Source organism: Xyrauchen texanus, chromosome 3 (genome assembly GCF_025860055.1).
Source record: "Xyrauchen texanus isolate HMW12.3.18 chromosome 3, RBS_HiC_50CHRs, whole genome shotgun sequence".
Taxonomy (NCBI): domain Eukaryota; kingdom Metazoa; phylum Chordata; class Actinopteri; order Cypriniformes; family Catostomidae; genus Xyrauchen; species Xyrauchen texanus.
The window spans coordinates 39,726,660-39,754,653 of NC_068278.1; the positions used below are offsets into that span (position 1 = coordinate 39,726,660).

The following is a 27,994-nucleotide window of genomic DNA, read 5'->3' on the forward strand; positions in this document are numbered from 1 at the left end:
GGGAAGATCTATTGCATTGTTTAAAGACTGATCTACAGTATGTGTATTTTTAACAATGTTTACTGGCCCATCAGCCCACATTCTTTGTTAGACAGTATTTTTAGCAGTCGAACCACTAGTCAGCTCTCAAGTGACTCAAACACTGTGTGCGGGTCCTGGTCAGCATTGATGCACACTGCCTGTGGGTAGAAGACCTGTAGGCTCACTGCATGGAACCAGTTATCTTTAAGCCTCTTTAGCAGCTGCACCTATAAATCCTGTGGGTTAAACCAAAGCCGGGCCTGCACTTCTGAATTCGGGGCAGACTTATACAAACTTTGGTTCCTGCAGAGTACAAACACATTTGAATGATGCATTAGAACAAAAACATGTTATCATTAACTAAAATGTAAAAAATGAAATGTTGCCTTTTTTCGCAACTTTTATTGACAGTCACTGTAAAAAGAGGATAGGAAATAATACAGAGAGAAGGATAGAAATTGGATCAGGAAATGACACAAGCAAAACTCGAACTCACAATACCCAGAATGAGCACCTCAGCTCAACATCCCTGCTAAAAACACCAGAATAAAGGTGCTGTAAGAGATTTTAGCCACAACGTTTATTTCATTAATATATTTCAGGGAGTACAACATTTTTTTTGCATGAAAAAATAGCTTACTGCACCTTTAACCAGCATGCAATTCCCATGCTTGTCTAGGCTAGTTATGATGGTTTTGTGATGGTCTAACTGGTGGACCATTCTTTTCACCAGTAAAACCAAGCACGGTTATTCTGATGAAGCGGCTTAAACTAGTTTAAAAGCCTGGTGGAGATACCAGGACACCAGCATCCCATGCTGGAGGACAAGTACACAAAACACAACATAAGCTGGTGACCAATAATGCTGGTCTTTTCAGCGTGGGTGTCAGAGAATGTGCCCCAACTAACAGTCCATGCCTCCAACTAAGGGTGCTTTCACACTAGTACTTTTGGTGTGCACCCGGGGTCGAATGATGTCAAAGTTAGGTTAATTTAGATAATATGAAAGCTGTTTTCCAAACTCAGGTGTGCACCAGTGAACCGCACCGGGTCCACTTGAAAAAGGTGGTCTGGTGTACGGTTCATGTGAACTCTGGTACGGTTTGCTGCTGATATGAATGCAATCTTACCAAGTCGTGGAAGTGAACTGCTTGTGATGACTCAGTGGCCTTTTGAGCATAAATATGGTACTTTTATGTCCTTATTTCTAAATGAACAGCAAGTAAAGGACAGACTGAAGGACTTGTGCCTTTTTAATAGGTTTAAGTAGCCAGTAGGCTTTAGTTACATCACAGCTATGAAACATGATTGGCTACTTGCTGGTTGGATGCAGGGGGAGAGATTCTCATTCTCAGTCTCATTCTAAAGAGCATTTGATTAGACAGAAATTTGTGTAGTCCAACATAAATATCTGCTCCAGTAAAAGGGACTTTTGTCAACATTTAGAAGTACACTAGGGTAACTAGCCTCCACAAAAAAAGCATTTACAGAAAGAAGTGTGCGTATATGCATATGTGTTGGATTATTTCTCACCATTCTCCAGTCGCAGGATACACACCCTTCAGTGTTACCCTCTTAACTGCAATGTCATCAGTCATCTCCAGAGAGAAGACCCAAGAGTGGATGAAGGCCATAAATATGAGAAAGTGTGTCATTATAACTGTGACCCTCTCAAATCACCTGTGCAATATGTGCTACTGTTTTTAAAGACATTACATTGAAGCAAAAGAACCATGATCTAATAAAGGCTGATAAAATAGGCTTCATCATTTTAATACCATGAAAGTCAAAAGTCAACAAATGTCACAGTGCCTCTAGAATCAAAGGAGGTCATGCGAAAACCATATCAATCCATTATTCCATTATATGTAGACTGCATCGAGTATTCAAAGAGGAATAATCATAATGCGTGGGTATTAGAACTAAATAAATAATGATGAAAATAATGGAAAACAGGGATACTCTCCTGGGCCAGGGCCAGGACATCAACAGAGGAATGTTGGGTTTTCTACCCAGGGGTCATTCTGTTTTGACATTGTCCAGACACAAAGTGGGCCTAATGGTGTGGTCAGGTGGTGGGGTGCAAATGTCAGTCTCATCCCAACTGATTTCTTCCAAGCCCCTAGAGGACTGCAACCTTGCCTCCTCCTTCATAACATAATTACATTTTTAGCCACCTAAAAGAGGTTATGAATGCTCAGCATACTTTTTAAGTATGAGGCCTTCCGCTTCACAAAAGGGGTGAGAAAAGGAAGGAACAATGTGGGGAGAGAGAGATCTGAGCTGGTGCTTTTGATAAAATATTTAAATGTCTTTGTGTTCCTGGCTCTCAGTACCACTGTGAACCACTGGGTCCTCTGAAATGGACAAAGGAGACATGGTGCTTTAACTGACTAATACCCTGAACTGAAATGGCAAAATATGTGATGTGTTGAGGCATGATAATATGTGTGTGTGTGTGTGTGTGTGTGTAGGTTTAATTATTTCAGAAAAAGGCTTCGCTCAATTTTTAATGAATATTTGTCTTAAAAAAGAAATAATAACTACTCTGCAAAGCTATTAGAATTAATATTTATGCTTCCTCATGAAATATTTATAAATGTGGTGGAGCACAAGGATGGAGCGTTGTGTCTGCGGCTGGAGGATGGGAGAGTGGGGGCTTGCGTTTGTCTTTCTTCCCACTCTACAAGATGAATTGATTTACATTAGATGTTTTTTACATGACAGCTTGAGATCCTCTAACAAATGGCTGACTAAAACAAGGCAGATAACAAGAGCTTGACAGTCCTCTGCTGCTAACAAATGTTCCCAAATTGCACAGGCAAGGTTGGGAGAGTTACTTTTGAAATGTATTCACTACAGATTACAGAATACATACTGTAAAATGTAATTTGTAACGTATTCCGTTAGATTACTCAAGGTCAGTAACATATTCTAAATACTTTGGACTACTTCAGCACTGGTAGATTTTTTCACTTGTTCTGACTATAAAAACTCTGTCAGAACAGTAAAACAAAATACACATTAAAAATACATTCTCTGAAAAACCTAAATATCTTATACAGTGTTGTACAGGATTTTTATATATTTTTACAGGAAAAAAAAAAAATATGATCAAGAATATGATTTTGCCCTAATATCAAAAGGTCTTACTAGAAAAAAACGTGAATTTTCTTCTTAAAAAAATATGATCGTGGCTGATAACATGTACATGGAAAATGGCTATAATAGCATTTAAGCTTAGCGTAAAGCTGACAATTTACACAAGGTTTATTTTATTTCTTCTGCTTAAAACTCCTCTGTCTGCTCGTATGAATGTAACACATCATAACAAAGTGTTTCACTGCTGTTCAAATGCACTTTGGTTCACATCTTTTATATGTATAAATGTTTTTCCTCTGAAAGGACTAAATATTAAATGAAACAAATGACAATAAAATGCAAAGTATTCTCTTCAGTATTCTAAATACTTTTTGAACGTAACTGTATTCTAATTACCAATTATTTAAATTGTAACTAGTGGAATACAGTTACTTATATTTTGTATTTTAAATACGTAATCATTTTACATGTATTCCGTTACTGCCCAACCTTATGCACAGGTGATGAGTATTGCTATACCCTGCAGTCAGTGTATGTGTGTGTATATCTATTCTTCCACTAGTATATGGTATGAGTAGCTGGTAGCCTTTGACTCTTTTGTTTTTTAGCTTACTGACTCAGCAGAGGTGATCCAAGAAGGTCTCAGTCCATCCGATCTCTCCCAGCTCTGCCGTTCCCTTCTGCCTCCCTTTCTATCTCTCCAAATTAAGAAATTAATGAGGGAAAGATTCTTTACAGGTAGCCACGGCAATGTTTACCACTGATTAAATTGTAATGCTGCCCCTGCTGTATAATTAATAAGCCAATCAGAGGAAGTGTTGCTTGATTTGATGGGGACCAGACACATATAACTAATAGAGAGCAAGTGCACAGTGCAGGTGGAAAGCAAGGGCTGAGGGGAGAGAGAGAGAGAGAGAGAGAGAGAGAGAGAGAGAGAGAGAGAGAGAGAGAGAGAGTGAGTGAGAGAGAGAGAGTAAGAGAGAGACGAAAGCAGGCAATTGGGCCAAACTCTTAGATTACATGGCTAATTGCTCTTCTTTATCTACCTGTCATGGGTAGCCATGCATATTTCAGAGCTTCCAAAGACTCTGATTGTTTGTGACTGTGTCAAGGCTGTAAGAGTCTAATGAATAGCCAAACTGGAGAGTAGTTAAAGACTGGAAGGTGGGGAGGGAGTGAGACCAGTGAAACTGTCAAAGTCACAATGACCTGGAATACAGTCAGACAATGACCATGTAAGGGGTGTTTGGACATGGGTCTTCAGCTGTATTTTGTGATGTTCCATCATTACTAATAATGATCCACGATTCATACATGACCGTGGGACAGTCATTTTTAGAAATTTAAGACTGCCTTTTCATTAAGTTTAGGGCAAATTGTGACTGATCATCTTTTCAAAAGAAGATCAGCCACATGTGCCTTGAGAGAAATCAGAGCAAAGGCATTCTCAATTATCTGATGAGGGAAGTTCATCAGTGAGCATCCTTTTTCCTTTTCTCCCTCTTTCATCTTCTTTCATGGATCAGGTAACTTCCTTTACATGACAATAGACGGAGCACTGACTGGAACTGACAGTCATTACAGTGGATTGCTTGCAGCCACAAAACAGTCAGCAAGGTAAAGAGGTCATTATTACATTAACAGTATGTTTTAACCACACAAAGCCAAAGTCTGAAAAATAAGGTGGCTACAAAAGCGTAATTAAAAACAATTAATTTAAACAGTTTTTTTAAGCTCGAAAAGACCCAATTAAATTGCTTGATGAGCAAAGTAGTATCAACGTATTTCCTATTGAAACAGGAAGTTTAGGTGGGGCATATCGACAGTCTTAATGGGCGGTCACACTCAGGCACTTAGATTCTGGGGGAATAATAAAAACAAGCAAGCCCCCCCCCACACAAACACATTATTTATAGCATGATCAATGGAAATATGGATAAATATTTCATGTTGCAACCTGTCTGAATTTGAATGTGGCTACTGTTGGAGCACACCTGACCTCTTCTGGAAGCTGGTTCCAGCCGCAGGTGGCATAATAGCTAAATCTCACCTTGTTTTGAGTGAACCCTCTGAATGTCTAACTGATTTGATACCAATGATCTGAGATGAGTCTGTTAGGTTTATATTCAACAAGCATATCTGCAATGTATTTAGGTCCTAGGCAATAAAGGGATTTTTAAATGAGTAATAGTACATTAAAATCAATTCTAAATACCAGTCTGTCCAATTCTAAATGGAAGCCAGTGTACAGACATGAGGACTGGAGTAATATGCTCAGTTTTTTGGTTTGGGTAAGAATCCATGTAGCAGCCTTTTGAATGAGCTGCAGCTGTCTAATGGTCTTTTTTGAGAAGGTCAGTGAGAAGTACATTCCAGTAGTCCACCCTACTGGTGATGAATGCATGAACAAGTTTCTCTAAGTCTTGACTGGATACAAAATATCTCATTCTCGCTATATTTTTAGATGATAGTAGGCTGATTTGATTATTGATTTGATGTGTCTAGTTGAACCTTTTATCTTAAGACCCCTGGAGTCAAGGTATGTGTTCACCATGGGAATTTTGTCTTTGTTGTGTTGTTTTTTAACTGAAGGATGTTTTGGCACATCCAACTGTTAATTTAATAAATGCACTGCACAGAGAGTCTATGAGGCTGTAGTCATTTGGCGATATGGCTAGATATATCTGGGTGTCATCTGCATAGCTATGGTACGCAATTTGGTTCTTTTTCATAATTTGGCCTAGTGGGAGCTTATACAGGTTGAACAGGAGCGGTGCAAGGATTGAGTCTTGTGGGACTCCACACGTCATGGATGTCCACTCAGATTCATAGTTCCTTATGTTCACATAGCAGCCCCTCCCTTCTAGATATGACCTGAACCAGCTGAGGACGTCCCAGAAAACCCCACCCAGTTTTCCAGTCTATTTAGGAGAATGTTGTGGTCATCAGTGTAGAAAGCAGCACTGAGATCTAGTAATACCAGCACTGATATTTTGCTTGAATCGGCAAGTAGAAAGTGTGTCAAGACAGCAGGTCAACGTTTTAAGATGCTTTACTATTTTTTCCAGAGTTCTGCCATATATTGCCTCAAAATCTGGCATAATGACTCATTTCTGAAGTTGTTGTGGTGGGTGCTGTCTGTTCTCAGTGCAACATGAGAACGAGCTGATCACTATTCAAATATAATTGATCTTTTTCATGATAAAGATGCAAATTCGTTGCATTTGCTGTCAGAGAGCATTTCACTGGGAACCTGTGTTGGGGGGTTAGTCTCTCTACAGTAGCATAAAAGAGTGCAGGCATTGTTTATGATGTTGTTTATAATGTTTGAGAAGAAGGTCTTCCTAGCTGTGCCTAGATCCAAATTGAAAGCATGAAGACTGTCTATATAGTTGTTATAATGGATTTAAAGTTTTTCTTTCTGCCACATTAATCAAGCTTGAAATCATGAACGTATAAAGACATGGATTAAACCACTGTTACAGCCTGTGTTATTTTGTGCATTTTTCTGTTGTGCTCTGCTCTTTCTGTGTGTGTGTGTGTGTGTGTGTGTGTGTGTGTGTGTTTAATTTATCTAGTCTTATGGATTACCTTTGTGCTGCCTTTATGTCCTTATTGGTGGTTAAAAATGTGGTAACCATTCACTTGCATTGTAGTTTGAGATGGTATAAGGGTAAATTATGAGAGAATTATAATTTTTGAGTAAACTGTTACTTTAAAGAACATAGTTAAAAGCATGCAATTTCTTAGCGGGACCTTTTAGTCCCAGTAATATTTAAAAATGTACAATATAAATGACATCTAACAGATGTAACATTTAAACTTTTATTTTAAAGTGTATTATATTCCAATGTTTCATCAAAGGAGGTCTGGGCTAAGCCCTGAATATCCACTGACCCTAGAACCGCCCCTAGCATGAGGACTGCTGATTTTAATAAATAATCTATTACACATAACAAAAAATATTATATTGCAGCTTTGAAATATGTATTCCTTGTATTGAGCCAAGAGGTCCGTGTGTGACATTTCGATCTTCTTTTGGTCCCACGTCTTCTCATTATCCATCTTCAGGTCAGAGTTAACCAAACCTGTACTTTCATTTGCAGTGGAATGCGAAATTTCTTCACATGAGCTTGTGTTTCCGGTCTCCCATGTTCAGATGCATTTGAATGGGAGTGAATGGAGCACGAAGTGTAGTATGCCTGCACCTTTTCCAATAAAACAGCCAATAGGCTTTAGTTACATCACACCCATTACTTCTTGCTAGTTGATTGCAGGTGGTTTTGGGGGGAGGGTCATTCGCATTCTAGAAAGCATTTGTGCACAAATCTGTACAGTGCAGGATGAGTCATTTATATTTGTGGTCTGCATTAACAGAAGAGAAATACTGTAAATTTTAATCTGTAAAAATATTTTTTTTAAAGTTATAAGAGTACACTAGCATATAGATGACTCAAAAGCTAACATGCATGGACTGAAAGCCGCGTAACTCCAATTTCATGGGTTCTATAAGTTATGCCTAAACACTGAGTATTAATGCACTTTAACACAGTATTAACAACCCAAAGTATCTGAACCTAAGTTTGTAAATACAAGCTAAAAACTCTGGTGCCACAAAAAGAACATTGTCTGGCACCTGCAGGCACCAACTCAAATGAGCTCTGTTAATCAAGCCCTTTCAGGAAATGGGTAAAGGGATCACTTCAGTCTAGCCAGTATGCCAACACTGCTGCACTCTGTCCCCTCTCCCTTCTACCAGTGACACATATTAAATGCACATGCCCTGGCACTATTCCAGAAGAACTTGACTTATTCATCCTCACTAAAGCCTTGGTAACCAGAGAGCTGTTAATTAATAAAGCTGTCAGGTACAGTGCCGCCATTGGGCCATCACTGGCCATCAGAAACATTATCTCCCCATTGTTTCAGGGCCAGGCTAACCGCAGGCCTACGAATCAATTACGCTAATGCTATGTAAATGAGGTCTCCTGCCATTAGCCTAAACAAGAGGGGCTGTTAATGGAGGAAATAAGGCCTTGCTATGCAGAAGCAGAGAGGGAAACAGACACTGTAGCTGCTCGTTGACATCTGTGATCAAATCTTAAAGAGATACTTCTCACCAAAAACAAAAACGGATATGGGTGCGGTTCACGTGTGCACACCCAAGTTCAGAAAACAGCATTCACATTATCCAAATGAACCGAACTTTGATGTCATTCGACCCCGGGTGCACACCAAAAGTGCCAGTGTAAAAGCACCCTAAAATGTCAGGGACTCAGGGTCCCCATTCACTTTCATTGTATGGAAAAAAGAGCAATGTCAAGAAGCTTTAAAATGTCTCCTATTATGGCCCACTGAAGAAAGAAAGTCATACGGGTTTGGAAAGAAATGAGGGTGCGTAAACAAAAAACAAAATGTTAAATTATGGATGAACTAATTTTTTAAGAGAGCACATAACATTTTTAGATCACATTGAAGTGAGGAATAATGATGAGAAAAACAGCAGGATAGGGCGCAATAATCTAAAACAGGTCCAAGGCTACTCAGGTGAGCAGATGAGAATGGTAATGTTCTTGTTATCCTAATTGAAGTCCAGAAAAACATCACAGATCTATGCTTCCTCTCTTGTTTCTACGTCAGAGGAGACAGAATTAGGACAAGGTTATTTTCACTGATGACCTAACCTCCACGTGAGCACTCTGATGAGGGGAAACATACAGAGGACATGTTGTGTAATCTGTGCTATCAGATCCTCCAAGGCAGCTGAGTAAAGGGTAATCTGAGAAGGCAATCTGAGCCTTACGGTTACACTCACTATTTAGGATTACTGAGACGACACAAATTACAAAAATTAACCTGACAGAATCACATAGTTCATACATTGCCTCTCTTTTGTTATCCTTCTACACATCTCTGTTTACATCGCCACATCCGTCACTGTGACAGTCCTTCAGAATTTGTCCAGTAAATAAATGGGAATACAATGGATAGATGATTCATAGGTTGAAATCAATAAAGAAAATGGACAGAAGAAATTAATATATTGTTTATTAATGTATGTTTAGTTCCCTGTTCGGTCATATTCTTAGCACAAAGTTATTCATGTTATTCAGTTTAGACATGTATAGCCATTGTAAGGAACGTTCTGGGTTAAATGCAAGTGAAGGTCTGACTTATCTGTGGCATGCTATCGGTTAGCAGACAAAATTATTTCGACATCAATTTGTAAAAACCTAAAAATTTGTTGTACAGAATGACACTTACAATTCAATACAAGTTAAGCTCAGTTGACAGCATTTGTGCATAATACTGATTACCACAAAAAATCATTTTGATGTGCCCGTCAAATCTGCCCGCAAAAATCTGTGTTCCAATGAGTTACTTACAATGGAAGTGAATGGGGCCAATCTGTAAACGGTAAAATAGTCACCATTTCAAAAGTATAGACACAAGACATAAACAATGTGTGTAAAATCACATACTTACCTCTTCTGTGTAAAGTTTTAGCCAATTTTACAACTTTGTTGACATGAAGATGTAATGTCAACAAACCCTAAAACCCTAAAATGACTGTAAAAACCCCCGATTTAAACAACTTTACAGCTCAAATAATACGTGAGTTTTAACAGAAGAATTAATGTAAGTGCTTTTATAAAATTATAATCTTCACATTTCTGCCTTTAAACCCTCCAAAAATTGTCCCCATTCACTTACATTTTAAGTGTCTCACCGTCACTTCGATTTTTTATTCTTTTTTAAATACTTTTTTGTGGTAATAAACATTGTCATAGATGCTGTCAATTGAGTTTAATTTGCATTGAACCCAGAATATTCCTTTACAAAGAAGCCTCTGGGTGGGCCTACCAGTACAGCATATTTTTTGTTTGTTTTTACAAACTGAAATATGAGTTGAAATTATTTTCTGTGGTAATTAAATTATTATTTATCTGTTAGGTATAACGTTGGACTTCTCTGCCTGCTCCACATCTTGAGGAAAGCCATGGCGCATCCAGCCTCTGGTGGTACAGTCCATCCTGTTCAGTCTCTCTGTCAGGATCTGAAGCACTATACTGGAAGGCATTGTAAGTATAAAAAATTACATTAATAAAGCGGGAGGATACTATTCTGTTATCCTATATTTATCATTTTTTTGTGCTTTTTCATAATTACATGATAGAAGTACAACAATGAGAAGAGTAAAAAAGGAGAAATCTCATTAAGTCAAACTTTGAGAATCTAAAATATTTTGATGCAAAAGGTTCAGACTCCTGAGACTCAACTGGCATTGTCCTTTGAATGACACTCATCCTATATACTGTAAACATGACATTCAGTGGGGATTACCCTACGATATGCACACACAAACACACCTGCTTAGCATTTTGTTTGAAATATTGTATATATTCCTCCCTGTAGGGTGTCAGATCACAGTGTTACAGATCTAACGGACCTGAGAAAGGTCTCTTTCATTTGTTTACTTACTTTCAGGTACGGAGGAAATATAGCACTTTATAGAAAGAAAAACAATAGGATAACTTTTTGAAAATATAACACATTTAGATACAGGATGCGCTCCCCTAAGGTTTTCAACAGACATTCAAGAAACTCAGCCAAATGAACAGTCAATTTGATCTGATAAGACAACATATGAAGATACAGATTTTTTTTTATGTTTCATTTAAACAGAGGTGCAGGGCATGTAACAAATTTAGAGCATTGTGATCAGGTAAGGGCCTTGGAACTCACCATCAAGAAGATTGAATTTAAAGAGATGGTTTGAGAAGAACAGAAAAAAGAAAGAAACATCATCTCCATGTAAAAAAAATCAGTGATCTCACATCAACCAGTATTATCAAGGATGTGCCTTTTGTTTGTATCTGTATCAAATCATGGGCTTTATTCAGATGTGAGGTGATAAATAATTAGCAGGCATAGTGTCATTTAAATTCATGTATGTACATTTTGTCTTTTGAAGATATTTCGCAGGTCCTTTTCAGAGTACAAAAACAGTCAGCGGCTGCCTGAAAGGCAACAGCATTGAATTGTTTAAGGGGATGATGGCACCTCTTAGAACCGATAGAAAGTGCAACAGATGAAGGTGGCGCTCCTAATGTTGAGGAAAAATGGAAGATAACGAGAGCAGCAGAGGACAAACAAATAATGAGGGAGAAGAAAATAGAACCGCATTCTTTAAGGAAAGCAAGCTGGCACCCAGGGGGGTCCCTGCAGCTGGTGAAAAATTAAAGTCGACGGTTTCAAACTGTCCAATTTCCACATCAAACGCGCACAGCCGCTTGCTTATCTCTGCAGCCCGGCTTCAAACATCAGGCAGCCTGGAGTGGGTTTCTCTTCTTTCCTTCCTCTCGTCCTTCACTTCTCATAAGACTAGTTTTTGGTTTGCTTAATAATCTGACTTCCCAAATCCCCAAAGCACTGTACTGGTTACACTAGCCACCATCTCTATATCACCTAATTATACCCCTGTGAGGCCATTAATCAACTTGTAAATTATTTAGGCAAGCGCTCTGCCTCAAACCCTTGCAGTCACTAAGAATGAAGGAGAGAGGTAAGGAGAGGATGAGGGGGAAGAAAGAGAGGGAGAGGTTTTTAGACGGCACAAAAATTACTTTCCAATGATACCACAGCCCTGTTCAACCAGGCAATGGAATATGAGCTAACAAAACATTTACATAGCATTTCATATGCAAACATCGCTTCTTCAACAAACTTGCAGCATCACTTTATGATCATATGCTGCTTGTGAGAGACACAGCTAGAGCTAAAAAATATACTAAATATACTTGGCAGATCTGAAAATCATGCTGGCTAAGCATGTGTATATGTGGATTGGACATGGATGGATCATATAAACTGCAAGTAAACCCAAAATCAGTTGTGTCCACTTAAATAGTCAAGATTTCTTTACAAGCCATAATAGCTTTTATCTTCACAGCACCTTGTATATAAAGAGAACAAATACGCTTTAGAAACACTTTATTATAACATTCATTAATAAAACAACAACAAACATTATATAATGCTTAACTAATCAGAGTTCATGTGATTTGAAATATTCATATATAATGGATCAAACACAAGCTAAGGTTTTTCAAAGAATATCTTAGTTCTGCAGGGCCAGGTAATACAAGTGAATGGTGATCAGTACTCCAAAAGATACAAAAAGTCAGCGTAAAAGTAATCCATAAAACTCCAGTTTAATCCATGTCATCTGAAGCGATCCAGTTGGTTTTGGGTGAGAACAGACTAAAATATAACTCCTTTTTCACTGTACATCTTGTCATTGCAGTCTCTAGGCACGATCATGATTTCAAGTTCGATTACACTTCCTAGTGCTATGCATGTGCAGAGCTAGATGGCACTATAGGAAGTGTAATCGAGCTTGAAATCATGATCGCCAAGAAGACTGATGTCAAGATGTACAGTGAAAAAGGAGTTACAGTTTGTCTGTTCTCACCCAAAACCAACTGGATCACTTAAGAAGACATTGTTTAAGTCACTGGAGTCTTATGGATTACTTTTATGCTGATGTTATCTCCTTTTTGGAGCATTTTGGAACATTCACTTGCATTGTATGGACCTACAGAGCTGAGATATTCTTCTAAACATCTTTGTTTGTGTTCAGTAGAAGAAAGTCCTACACATCTGGGATGCCATGAATGAAAATATTTGGGTGAATGAAACCTTTACATAAAGATCTATTAAGCATAATATGATGTAATAATGTCAAGTTAGCATTATGTGTTACTAGGCATGTCATAAAATATCAATATATTGAGTATTGAGCACGTTATTTTATCGATATCATATTGAGGCATCGTATATTGGCCTTGCCATCGATATATTTGCATTGCCATCCACAAGAGGATGATAGAAAATGATATAACTGTAGCCGGTCTAGAGTAGTACAAGGCATGGGTATTACCCAAAATAAAACACTTTAGAATTAAAATGTTTTTGAAACACACCCAAATGTTGTTCCAAACCTTGACTCCCTTTCTTCCATGTAACACAAAAGGAGATGTTTGGCTGAGTGACTGCCTCATTCACCATTCACATATATTGTATGGGTGAAAAAGATGCAATGAATATGAATGGTGACTGAGACTAGCATACTGCCTAACATCTTCCATGGAAGAGAGAATGTCATACAGGTTTGGAACAAGTTGAATTTTTTTTTTAAATTGTATTTAAACACACACACACACACACACACACACACACACACACACACACACACACACACACACACACACACACACACACACACACACACACACACACACACACACACACATGTTGTGTTTCCATGTTTTATGGGGACTTTCCATAGACATAATGGTTTTTATATTGTACAAACTTTATATTCTATCCCCTAAACCTAACCCTACCCCTAAACCTAACCCTCACAGAAAACTTTCTGCATTTTTACATTTTCAAAAAACATAATTTAGTATGATTTATAAGCTGTTTTCCTCATGGGGACCAACCAAATGTCCCCACAAGGTCAAAAATTTCGGGTTTTACTATCCTTATGGGGACATTTGGTCCCCACAAAGTGATAAATACACGCTCACACATACACACACACACACACACACACACACACACACACACACACACACACACACACACACACACACACACACAACACACACACACAAACACACACACATCTGCACTTACATTCAATGCTTTACATCCCGTGAGGATCTTTATTAAATTAATGTAAACTTGCTCAAGGCGAGTGGCTCGGGCCAGAGCTGTGATAAAAGCAGTGATTGGCAGTCCCAGCGGTTGAATGCATTCTCTGAGGGGCGGGACTTTATGTATTTACTTATGGTCTCTGAGGGATTCAGAACAGAGTGGTGTTGATCAGACACAGAGGGTGTGAGGAAGAGAAAAACAATGATGAGATTGAATGTAAGGTCACAGAGAGTCAAGACAAAAAGAGCATTTTTGGTGTGTTTGGACCATAAAAGTAAGGGTTGTTTTGCAGTAAATATGAAAGCAGGGGGCAGAGGACAGAAAGTACTTTTTTATATACTCACTGGGTCAGTTACAAAATCCAGACACGTTTGCAGAATTAAAGCTGAAGTGTTTAATTTCTGCAAAAATAATGATGTGTTCAAACAAGTTTCCAGAACACTTCCCTGTCTGTCATTGGTCAATAAACAGGTAGCCCTACCACAAATTCACAGCATTGGTTGAATCAATACTGCTGTGTCGGGCTGTTATGGGGCTTTTCCACTGCACAGTACAACTCATCTCAACTCGACTCTGCTCTGCTCGCTTTTTGAGGGTATTCCACTATGGACAGTACCTGACAATTTTTTTAGTACCACCTCGGTCGAGGATCCAAGCAAGCTGAGTCGGTACTAAATGTGACGTCAAAATCCTGCAGATCACTGATTGGACAGGGAGATTCATCACAAGCAGCGTGACTGGATTGCCGACACGTGACATCAACCCGCTAGTTTTAAAGTAAGAAATAGCAATAGCAGTATCATTTGTTCACACGACTTTCGAATCGTGAAAAAAGAAATGGCTGTGCGCAAAACCACACTGTGTTCAATAAACGAGGTGCTGACGATCCACTCATTAGCGATGAGCGAAAAACAAAAAAGTCTCTCAGTAAGTGTCTCAGCTTTTGGCCGTACATGGCTACCACCGGACCTACCAACAGTGTAGGGAAAAGTTTAAAAAACTTAAAAGTGACTACAGAACCATCAAGGAAAAGTGGAAGTGGTTCGACCAAATGGACACCATCTAAACCAGCGAGAAATGGGAGGGAGAATGCCCTGGACTGGGGTTGATCCATGATGGAGGATGGTATGTTTTGTTATGTTAACTCTATACTCCGCTTCACTTTATTTATTTGACCAGCTACTGGAAGCTTGCTTCTAAAACAACCAGGCCAATTTAATGTTACACTTGTGTAAAATCACCATACAACAACTACTTTATGCAGCATAATGAGTAGCAAGCAGATGTGGCACAACTATGACGATCAACCTATAATCCCACCCACATAGAGATGGAACTAAACTGCAGTGGAAATGCAATCTCCGAAAAGTAAAGCGAGTAGAGTTGAGGCGAGTCGAACCGTAACGTGCAGTGGAAAATTGTCATTAGGGATGCTCAAACAAACAAAGACATGATTTGTCAGAGCCACATAGCCACAGCGTTACGCTTCTCAGGGCAATAAACCTACACATTGTTTATTAATAGTTGTCTCTGCATATTGAGCTGAAAATTACACACTTCAGCTTTAAATCAATCAATTATATGAGTATTTAGACTACAATTAATTTAAACCAATATTGATCTGAATATAAAACAATGGGTTTAGTGACATGTTTACTGGCTAGACCATACTGGCTATTGGGGGTCCAATTATTTGGTCAAAAGCAGGAAACAGAACTCCAAAATCAGCTTACAGGCGGAAGTTGCAATTTTTCTGTGTGATTGACCCATTTGGCAGTAGGTATAGAGGAGTTGAGGAGGCATACCTTGCTGTTCTGACTCCAGGTATGGTTTAATGAGCTCCCCCATATGTCTCTCATCAGATGACACAGCCTTCAAGAAGCTCACCACAACAAACTCCAATGACAGAGTGGGATTCGGGACAGAACAGAGGAAAGTTATTTTTTCAGTTTTAAATAAACAATGTACTATGGACACTACAATGTAACTTTGGGAATGTATAATCTTGTTATAATGTCGATAGCTGATTGACATCGTCTTTTTGCTTAATCAGAATCAGAACAAAATAAGGCATATATGAAGAATTAAAGGTATTATAAGCATATAAGCATTTAGCCTTTCTAGAATTCATTGGATTAGCCACACCTCCTCTTTCAAAAACGCTGCACTCCAAAGATAACAAATGAGCATTATTGAGACCAAAATGAGCAGAAACGATTGTCAAAAATAACAGCAGCAAAATAGCACCCTCAACAGACAACTTTTATGAGCAACATGGCATAAAAATGGCATTATGCCTCAATATTTCACTGCAACTACAATGCTATGAGAACGTGCATAATTATTGACATGCATAAAGCGTCATAGTCCTCTGACATTTTTTTTGTTTTGCTGTTTACAGAGTCTAGAGGGATATCTCAGGAGACTTATTTCATTCATATCTTTCAGGGATAATAAATATTAGTAATTGTTTTTGCATACCTTTCCATGAAAAAAATTGCTTACAGCACCTTTATCAGTAGGTTTAGAATTTATAGGGAACTTACTACTGACAACATCATAGTTCAGATCAATTAGTTTGCCCTGAAGACTTTTTCCTGAACCTGGGGGTCCAAGCAGTAGAATTCTGGGTGTGACGGTGAGGCAGAGCATTGTCGAGAAAGAATGTAGTTCATTGTTGTAGTATAGAAACAACATAACCATCTGTTATGTTAAAATGTATGAATGAGAAAATACATTGGATATATAACAGAGGTCACCTCCACCCTTAGTGTAAAATATGTCTCAGAAATGTTTAGAGAAATATATATTTCCAGTAAATGAAAGACAGTGTGTCAGGCTAATATATTAAATAAATTCAAATCTATTGGAAGAGTTGAACTTAAAGTTATAAGCCACTGTTGTACATACTACTTGTAGGTACACCATCAGAAATTGCAGGTGAAAAAAAAATGTATTTGGTGATTGTTCAGTAACAGTACTGTACAAACACTTTAATACCTCACAAACCAGGTACTGTATACACTATTGAATGTTTAATGCAGTAAAATAATAGAGTGCATTTGCGAGGCTGGTGACAGCCTCCTCTTAAAGCCCAATCGGTCAGATCATAAACAGAGATTGTCACTAAACTGAATATAAAGCCACTTGATTAATTAATCATTAGAGTCTTCCTTTCATGTCCACAGGGGCATTTGCTTGTAGTGTGACATCCACAACGAAGCCATCTGTTTGCAGTTGGGTCTCACTCACAACAATGCTGTTTGTCTAGATCCTGTGCTGTGCCTCTGTTTTAATGTGTGATGATTAACAACAGCCTGATTATAACTAATGAGTCCCTCTCATCCAACCCTTTATGCTGCTAATTGTTATACAACAACATGATAAATGCTTAATATGCCAAACATGTTTATGCCCTAAAAGGCTAAGTCAGGGGGAAAGTAGCGATGTTACAATCAAACCGCATGCTGAATTAGCGCTAATCAAGATTTAAGATGACAGCCTTATTGCACCTCAGTCTGGGTTTATGAATGTTTTATAGCAGAGTTTATTGCAAATATTTATTTAATGTCCTCCGTTTAGATTTCAAGAAAGTCAGGTGCTGGTAAGTGAAGATTAAGGCAAATTGGCACGCTGTGCTAAATCTACAATTTACAATGTACAAATCAAGCCCACAGCACAAAGCCATTAGGCTACAGAGTCGTTTTCTTAATAGGCACTCAACAGAGCTTTTGACTTTAATACTAATGTGCCATGAGACTAAATGAGCCTTAATTTTCCTGCAGATAAACCAGATTTCTTTGTGAGAAAAAACGTTTGCTGCTATGGGAGAGAAAATAACTGTGTAAATAATCTGAATTTGAAGGTAGGAAAACCAGCAGGCAAAATAATTTTATATAAATAATAGTGATAAAATAGTGATAGACAGAGGTTGGATTTTATGACATCTCTAAAAACGCTATCTGTAATCTTGAATGACTAGATATTAGTTCCATGGATATTCATACCTATGATATATTTGCATCTGTATTAAAATAAAAAAAACTATGATTTGAATTTCACAAAATACTGCAAACCTGCCTAATGCTACAGTCAAAGTAATGTATGCAAAGGCGAGTTTAAATATTCACCACCAAGCTCAATTCCTTATCTCGCAACTAAAGGAAGGGAAGTGACAAAATTATTTTGTCAAGTTGAGTGGTATAATATTTAGACAGGTTGTATTCAGAGGGCCTTAATGTAATTGGTGAAGACCGCTCATCCCTGCCCAGATTCTCGTGGGATAGTCTGTGCCTGCAGAGCTGCCTGAGGCAACCTCCTCAACTGGGAGAGTGCCTGACAAGCAGGTCAATCACAGCCTCTGAATACAGCTGCTGCACTACTGACCTCCAAACCATAGGGGCAGTAGATCTTGGTTTAATATAATTGACAATGGTGCAAAGAGATGAGTAGGCGATATAAGTAGGAATGTTTGGGAAGCTCTAAATGGAATTCAGTGACCTACCTAATACTAATTTGTATTATTGCAAGACAATTTTAAGAGACTTTAGCATTTTAATCCATATCCCAAAATAGGACTTGATTAAAATAAATTAGCACCCTATAATTTAAAATCAAAAGGGCCTTTCACACTAGCACTCTTGATGCACACTTCGAATTACATCAAAGTTAATTTCATTTAGATGATGTAAGCGCTGTTTTCGGAACACGGGTGTAGACCCACAAACTGCTCCCATGTCTGCTTGAAAAGGTGGTCTGGGGTATGCTTCATGTGAACTTTGGTGCAGTTCATAACTGTGCATATTGCACAAGTAATTCAATGCAATGTACAAGTGTCGTTCTGTGAATGGCAAGTTTTGGTGGTAATTCCAAAAAGACAAACTTTAATACTTCACTTAATACAGTAAAGCTGACATCTTCTTGAGTTGTTACCAAGTTACAGTGGTAAATAGCTGCCTGTTTGTAATTGTTAATGACACAATTGGACTGCAGTTTGGACGCAAATAATATGATGTGAACAGAGACCAGTGGGGGCAGTGGGATGGGGGACGAAGCGAGCTTGGGTTCAGTACAATCAATTAAAATAAAAGTGAAAGCACGCCAAGTAGAAGACCTTAAAATAGCAAACTGGTTGCAATAAAAATGTTAGTAAACATGCATACTTATTTGGCTTAAGTAAAGTGGACAAAGTGGAAAAAATTAAGAAAGTAGGTTAAAAACAGATATTGATAAACAAAAATATTAAGCTTAAGTTAATTTAACAAATACAATTAATTTAATATAACTGTTAGTATTTACAATAAATGGAAAATCCCATGTAAGATCACATTTTCCCTCACCCCTCAAGGGTTCAGGCTGTAATAATGATTTCCAGCTTGTTGATTTTATTCTTTTGAAATGTATAATATGTTTTTAGTGTAATTTGTATTTGTATTGTTTATTATGTATGTGCTGTATTTCACTGCTGCAGAACAAATTGCCCTCATGGGGGACAATAAAGGTTAAGTAAGCAAGCAAGCAAGCAAAGCCAGTCATAATAAGAATAGATATACACACTGATTAAGTGGAAAATGTAGGTGTTAGGCACTATTTCCAGAGCGTGCAAGCGTGGTGAAGTTTACCTTGTGAGAAAAAATCTATATGTGGCTGGTCAGCATTGATGTTCTTCAGGCAGCTGTAGTAGGTGTGCTTCAGAGAATGGGCTTCTGTGCGGTACTCCTGCAGCTTTCTGGCTACCAGTTCCATTGGCATTAATGTCTAGAGGCTTTCTAATCACTGAGCTAGCTCTGCAATTTCAGGCCAAATGAAGGTCAAATGGTACACATCTGAAACATAGAAAGAAAACATGATACTGAACATGGTATGTACTGAAAGTCCAGTATGATATTATCCATTAAAACCAACATTTATATTTTATACACTAGAGCAGTCGTTCTCAACTGGTGTCATGACCCAGAAATGTCACAGATAGCAGGGAAAACAGTGCTAAATGCAAATAATATAATGCAACTAATTATATAAATGTGCATTGATAGGATAGTAAATTCTTATCAACTTTTAAAAGGGAGGAGAAATGCATCCCATATACTTTATTGTTGCCATCACTGGCTGTGTGTCCTATCAAACTCTACTGTATTTTGGCACAAATTAATCTGTCACTGGTAGAAGCTAGCTAAACTATGTACATTATATGCCAACATGGACATTTTACATGACATGCCCTATTCTTTGAAAACCATGAACAAAACTATGAAACGTAAAAGAAAATATGACCCCCAGACTACATTAAATATGGGTTTATATGTACCAAAAATACAAAATAACATCTATATTTCTTTCTTGTTCATTCTTAGTCATACCGTAGCACCTCACATTTCTCATTCACAATGACTCATTACAGCCATAATTAATGTATTCTACATAAATATTATATCAGAAATAAGCATAACCCTATAATGTACTTAAAAGTGATTAAATTAATTGAAAGTCAGTAACTGTAATCTAATTACAAGTATTTAAAATGTAATGCATTGCACTATTATTTTTTACTTAAAAGTAATTATTTTATAGTAATTTATTACTTTGCAATTGTACTACACCCAACACTGCCACTTGATGTTGAGAACCACTGCACTTTAGTGGAAGTATTGCATGCCAAGTGTATTGTAAAAAAAAAACATCCTTTATAGCATTTATTTTGAGAGTAAATGTACCTAAACATATTCATAAACAGAGACCATAAATAAACAAAAGGGAAAATGGCAATTATGTGGAAATGGTGCATCCACACCATCAAAAATCTATGGGGAGCTCTGGCTTTTGTTCATTACAGCTGGGCTTTCCAAAACCCTGAGGACACGAGGCCCGATTGGGATTCAGCAAACAGGTTGATTGCTGTCAAGGTCCACAGATAATGAAATACATGCTAACAAGGGTGTGTGTTGCCTGCCTGTCTCACAGTCTCACTCTCTGAACTAAGGAAAGTGTAAAGATCATACAAACATTACCTCCTATGACAGGGTCAATCCTCTTGCTCAAGCTTCTTTCAATCAAGACGAGATCAGGAGCTTCCAGCACTACTGTAAGGAAAGAATTAAAAAGCTGCTAGAGTTTGACACAATCTCTGGGGACTGATAGCGATTCAGATATTTGGCCAGTCTTATTATAGAATCCTGATTTCAAATCTCTTGTTTTTCAGCTTGGAAAAGCAAAGTGTTTGGACAATGTGCCACTTACCAACATGATCAGGGGTGATGTCTGTTTCTTGTAGACATAATACCTCTGCTTGTGTCTTGGGAATGGCTTCCAAAAATCCAGCCCTGTAGAAATGCATGATGCACGTTATGTACACACACCCCTAAGCTTCTCTTGAGAAGGAAGGAACAATCTACAATAAACAATATGCTAATAATCATACTCTAGTCTATGGTGACAGAGTACAACATTCCTGGTAACATTAAGCGCTTTTCCACCATCAAGTTTAAAAGTGATAGGCAGAGGTTAGACATTTTAAAATTGTTTTCTTATTAGCAAAACAATCTCCTTCCTGGAAAAAATACTTTTAAAACAGTAATAGGCTTTGAATGAATAATTTTATATGAATAATTCATATAAAATTGCTGCCCTGTACGAGTCTAAATAATGAATGTATAAATTGTTGTATGAACGAGGACTAAAACTGGCCCATATGGGGTCTCATGCAGGGAGGCAAATGGAGGGTTAAATCCATAAAAACCTTGAAAATGTGCCTAATTCTCCAGCTCCTCTCCACACTTCTCACTTAGCAATAAACAGCACAAGAAGAAAGTAAACCGCATGCATATCATTCATTAGCTACAAATCCATAAAAAAAATCCTTCTCTCTAATAGTCTCCTAAATCCCAAGGCTTGCTGTGCAATGGTGCGGTAAAATAAAGAACAGTCAAAGAAACCATCTCCCAAAAGTGCTTGTTAGGGGCCAACTTATTACTGCAGCGAATAATCTTAAAATAAATAAATATATGCAACTAACATTTATAGATCTAAGTATTATCAGAGGAGATGTGGGTTTTTGCTGCCGAGTATCGAGTGTCTGTTTGATATCATCCTTTGTTTTTTCTGGCTTTGATCTTTAACGCCAAACCCATCCTTTGCTTCACCTGATCGCAGCGCACAAGTTTCCTCCCACTTACTTTCCCATTAAGCACTTGATTGCCTCTGTGGCTGGGAAGCCCATGAGTGGGGCTTGATTCACAGACTGTCTGAAAGGCCTCTGGTCTACAGAATAATGAATATATACAGGCATGAATATAGGGAACATTCACAGCTAATCCTTAAGCAAACTGTCAACCACTTCAAAGGTCACAAGGGTCAGTAGTGTGGTGCCTGATTTACTGGGTTTTGTCTTTGCAATCTCATCGCTACAGTTTGATGATTCCACAATGTTTTAGTTTCAGGTGGGTTAATGTGTAGTAAACAGTGTAATGAGTCAAATGGTAGTTTACACAAAAGGGAAAATTCTGTCAAAATTTACTGAACCTCATGCTGTTCCAACCTCATACTCACTTTCTCTGCTTTCAATGCATCTTTATTTCATTCAAGGAAAAAAGAAATGGTAAGTTAGGCTGTTAACAACTCCTTTTGTGTTTTCATTACTCAGATTTAAAAAAAAATATTTAACCTCAAACTGAATCATTTCACATTCCACTTTCAAAATTAGATCTCAGTAAGTTGTCTGTAATTAGTTGTGTACTGGCTCTGCACATTAATTTATTTTTGTTGTTGTTGTTGCTGAATAGAATATAATTGAATAGAATAGGAGTATAAATTAATATTTGGAAAATTATAAGGCTATCAATACAAAGAACAGAGTATTATTTAAGCAAGCTAAAATGCTGTATATGTGTACTCATTTATATAAAATTGTCTAAAATATTTAACCTCTGCAATCATATCACATTTCACTTTCAATAAGATCTCAGTTAGTTGTCCTCAACTGTGTTACACAGACGAAAGAAAGTTATATGGGTCTAGAACAACAAGAGGTTGAGTAAATGATGACAGAATTTTGCTTTTTGAGTGAACTATCCCTTTATGTGTACTGGCATGCAGCATTTCTTAGAAGGCATGGTGATGTAAATAATATTTATGAGAAAACACACAGGGAAATCAGGTAAAGAGGAGATTATACACAAAACTCAGAGTTCACATGCATCTATAGAGAGCCAGACGTCTTAGATAAGCTGAGAAACTTAGGTAAGGTCCAAACCAACTTCAATCAAACAGGTTTCAAAGTCTTAGACCCATTCCTCAATATTCCCAACACACACATACACTCTCCACAACTCTCTGCACACATTAACTCACACACACACACACACACACACACACACACACACACACACACACACACACACACACACACACACACACACACACACACACACACACACACACACACACACACATACACACACATACACACACACACACACCAGAACACAGAGCCCCACTGCAAATTGCTTCATTCCGTTTCATCCTCACATCAAAAGGGGCCGATGTGCTGTAGCAATGGGCACAGACAGAGATCCCAGCATCGGAACATCTGCAGTGAGGCACAGCTATCACAGGAGGGACATGCATGAAGCAGATGTCACCAGCCAGCCCAACAGCAGGCAAGGCAGGGGAGCAGAAGCGACATCCCGACATGCCATCCACTGATCTCAATACACTGCTGCCACACACAATAGACCAGCAATATGGCAGCATTTGACTTTTATAATTAGATCTCAATTACTTGTCCACTTATCAGTTAACCACTGGCTTGGTGCTTTAATAATTGTTTTGCTCTAGTTTTCTATTATAATCTAATCTAATTGTATCTAATATAATATAATATAATAAATTCATATTAGGTATATTTTGAAAAATTGTTAGTCTATTAATACTATGTACAAAGTATATTGCAAACTATGCCTGACATTTTGAACTTCTGTTAAACTGAATCAAATAAAAACCAATTCTAGTGTTCCTTTTTTTAAATAGAATAGGATAATTATAGAAATATACAATTATATGGATTTTAATATAAAGTATAGGGTATACTGTAAGCACACTTAGATTCACATCAAAATTGTCTGAAATTTTACATTCTGCACTAATTCTTTGGAATAGAATAGAAATTGATATCAAGTTATTTTGGAAAATTATAAGACTATTAAAACAATGTACAAAGTATACTTTAAGTATAAATCTTTAACATCTGCTAAATTGAATCATATTGCATTTCACTTTTACAGTTGGATCTCAATTTGTCGACCACTAATCAATTAAGCATTGGCTCTGTGCTCTCATTTTTCTTCCAATACTTTGGAATAGAATAGAAATTCACATTCTCCATTTTTTTTACAGAGTTTTATGTATTCACACAACAAATGTGTGCACACTCAGATTCAAAGAACATTTCTCTAAAATAACATTTCAGATCAAACAAACTCTGTGAACCATTATTTGCATTGTGTGCGCTCAAAAAGTTTCAACATTATTTAATTTGCAAACTTTTCTTCAGATTCTTTCTCCCTGAAAATAGAATTACAGACAATATGCAAATTCAAAGAGCATAACTTTATTTGGAAGCCTCATTAGGGATCTGGATGACTGAGACATGCGCCCCATGATCTTTCTTTCTTTCCTTCCCTCCTTCTTTTTATCCATTTACTTTAAGGCCCATCTTTTTCCAGATCTGAAAAGCACTCATTAAATTTATATTTACTTTAAATCACTATTCATTACCTATGCACACTGTCTTCATTTTCCACAGGAGTACAAGTCCAAAGTTTTACAAACAGCAGGCTCATGAGAGAAAGAGAGAATGAATGAGAGAGTGAACGAATTAAGACAGCTTGAGAAGCGTTGACAGGCAGAGATGAACTAGATGACCTAGATTAGGCATGATTAACATTCAATGTTGCTTAATTTGGAAAAACAGGTAGACAAGCACACACACGCAGACATCAGTGGCAAAGCAATTAAGCTTAGCTGTCTAGGCTCCAGTGGTGATGTGACATGTCAATCATTCTGCACTCTGGCCCATTTAAGCTTGTGCGAAGCAGGAGACCATGAGATGAAGGCTCTTCATGGTGAGCCAGAGATGCTTTGTCAGGTGTCTAAATCTACAGAGGAAAAATTCTACCTCAATTCTCTACTCATATGCAGATCAGTCGGGAAGGAAAATAATTAAATAACCTGATAAATACAATCAGACAGTTTGCCTGAAGGGATAAACATCCATTACTAGATTCAAAGGAGTCGCTAATCACAAACTACTGAGATTAAAAGGTGAAAGTTAAAGGATGCCAATGAAAAAAGTTTAGCAATGGGATTCTTGATTGAGTAAAGCCATTTGCAGAGTTTAGCGAGGAATAAAAAGGATAATACGTTTGGATTCGATTGCTTTACATATTCTTCTGTGCTGTTGCATAGGAGAAATTGACACTTCAGAGAAAGAGACAATCAGGGAGATTGTGACTGATTGTGTGATTTTATAGAAAGATGAAAGCAGGAATGAAAGAGTTTGAGATCTGAGAGGGTACATGAATGGACACCTCAGTGGTGAGGCTCTTAAGTGGCTTTAGTTCTGAGATCACATGTAACTGGCAGCCGGTGAGGGGCCTGCTGATGAAAGGTTTTTCTCAGAGAACTCTCAACAGCAGTCAGTGGAAGTCTTACATTCCCTGAGACCCATCCCAGCACTCCGCAAGAAAGGCAGAGACACACTCACGCCTAATAATTTATCACAGTATTAAGAATAATAATAATTAAAAAACAATACATTATTGGTCCAACACGTTTATACAAAAAAATACGTTCAGATCACCATGTGTATGTCGAGTTTAAGATGGAAATATGTGTCTCCCATTTAATTGCTTTATTGTTCACCACTTTAGAATTTAATTCAGGTCAAGTAATATTTTGAAGAATGTTATTTGTTCTAAATAAATTACAAAAGAGATAATCTGTAAATAAATCCTTACCCATCTAACAAAATCCATTTTTGACAGCCGTTGCCGAATCAACTTGATCCAAAGCTCTTTGGGGATCTTCTATCAGACAATAAATAACAACAATCAATAATCTGAGAGTCAACAAGCAAACAAGCAAATGTTTTAATCAAATCTAAAAAAAATCAAGGTATGCACAAAAATTAAAAGCATGAAAAATTAACAAACTAAATATAGAAAACCTGACACCTGTCATTTGTGTTCACTAACATTAGTTTAGCAGCCTAATAACAAAACATACATCTCCTTTCGCTAATAAACAACTGTCCATAAAAACAATCCAATTACTATTAAAAAGATACAGGCAAATATGCTGTTGAATCCCTACTTATTTCTGTCATCCTCTGCTTCTTTCATCTCACACTCCTTTGTGAATTTAATAAAAATGATAAATGGAATCTTTTGGATCATTCTATTTTAAACTCAAGGCCAAGGCGAGTTTAAGTGAGAGGATAATTAGAATAATTAAACCATTGGGAGTCACTTTTTCTAAGCACATCTCTTTTTCTTTTCTACTTCTAATTCTATTCAACTCTCCTGATTTATGAACTAACTAGCCTGCATTACATTTGCATGATCAGACTTCAGACAAAATAAGTTCTACAGTAGGCCTATGTCTTTACAATACCACAGAGACAACAATTACTGGCATCCACAGAATGTAGCAAACGCTGATAAGATCAACTTTTCCACTTATTTATCTAAAAAGAATATCATGATTTAGGCACTCCAGAATACAGATAGCAGCCCTTATAGAAGTACATCTGTTATCATAGAGACAGGGGCAGAAATCGAAAAAAAGAAGAAGAGAGTGACCTCATCTGATTTTTCTCTTGGTATTGATGTGCAGCTCTGGTCAGATCAGTGTCATCCTTTAAGATATTGCTAAGAGTTATTTGAATAGCCAGAGTGCGCTAACACAACTTTTTAGCCTGTGGCAAGATAAAGAGGACAATTTGAAACAGCATATAAAGTGTTGACAAACAAACAGAAATCAAAACGCTGTGCTACAGAACAGGTAGGCTAACCCTGTACAGATGACTAAAGATGTTTCGGGATCTCTGTGGCCTCACACTGTATCTCCTGTACTTTGAGTATCTGATTTGATTTATGAAGGCATGAAACATGAAATTAGTAGTTTAAATATGCTTTAAGTCTGAGGAAAGTTTGCTCAGAATCACAGACAAAGATAAATAAATATACACAGAATTATTTTAAAAGTAGCACAATACACTGTAATGCATTGCACGGCACATAACTGTGGTAACTGCATTACTATGCTGAATATCACTTCAGAAGGTATAAATAATAAAAATGAACACTAGAATGGCTTAATCTTGATTTAAAATAAAGTTCAAAGAGCAGACATTAAATGAGCTACTCAATAATTATGTAATGGAGATAATGCACTTGCTATGGTTCTTTTGCCGGACGCTGGAGGACCCATCAATATAATTATTGACACTGGAATTATAAGCATTTCAAAGAGCAGCAATTCATATTAATGACAATATTTTATATCAAAATGATAACTGGCATTGGAACTGAAATGTTTGTTCAAATAAAGGAGTTGTTCACAATCTATCATTGATATAGATTTCAGTTATTGAAATCTACTAATATATTTCTAGTTTATATCAAGGCTGGAAGTGAATAAAAGGTGATGATGGGAATATTATGACTGCCGTTTTATTGTTAAATGCCTCATATTCGCAGCTCGTTCAACTTTCCATAGTAAGGACTAATTTTACATGATCTAGTGTTAAAGACTGCCATCTTGTGGTTAGAAAAAACATCAGTTTAATTAAGTATTCAACACAAAACATGTTTATAACATGAGCATTATTGCAGAAATCTTACCATCAACACTGTCCCTTTTCAGGAAATTAATCAGGTATTGAATGGGCTCCTCTGGTTTGTATACCAACAAATGTATCACTAGTGCCTGCAAAAGTATGTCATTTATTTGGACAAAATTGCCTTAGATTTTACAAAGACTTACTGTACATTATAGTGACATTTTTATACCTGGACCAAATATTTCATGTTTTTGCTGCATAAACGGCCATCTCAGGTATAATTCTGAGGGGCCTTGCAGTTGCATCCAT

The 27,994-nt window shown here is 37.3% G+C and overlaps 1 protein-coding gene across 1 annotated transcript; it reads right to left on the reverse strand.

The window, feature by feature from the left end:
• Nucleotides 1-59: 59 nt before the first annotated feature.
• On the reverse strand, nucleotides 60-27,994 carry ak8 (adenylate kinase 8). Its single transcript, XM_052099707.1, is given in 16 exon segments — nucleotides 60-324; nucleotides 1,555-1,636; nucleotides 10,072-10,203; nucleotides 15,654-15,726; nucleotides 15,728-15,744; nucleotides 16,395-16,487; nucleotides 18,601-18,642; nucleotides 19,470-19,673; nucleotides 20,856-20,927; nucleotides 21,085-21,157; nucleotides 21,159-21,167; nucleotides 25,860-25,930; nucleotides 26,710-26,818; nucleotides 27,301-27,350; nucleotides 27,747-27,850; nucleotides 27,936-27,994. Coding segments are annotated over 16 exon segments (1,455 nt in total).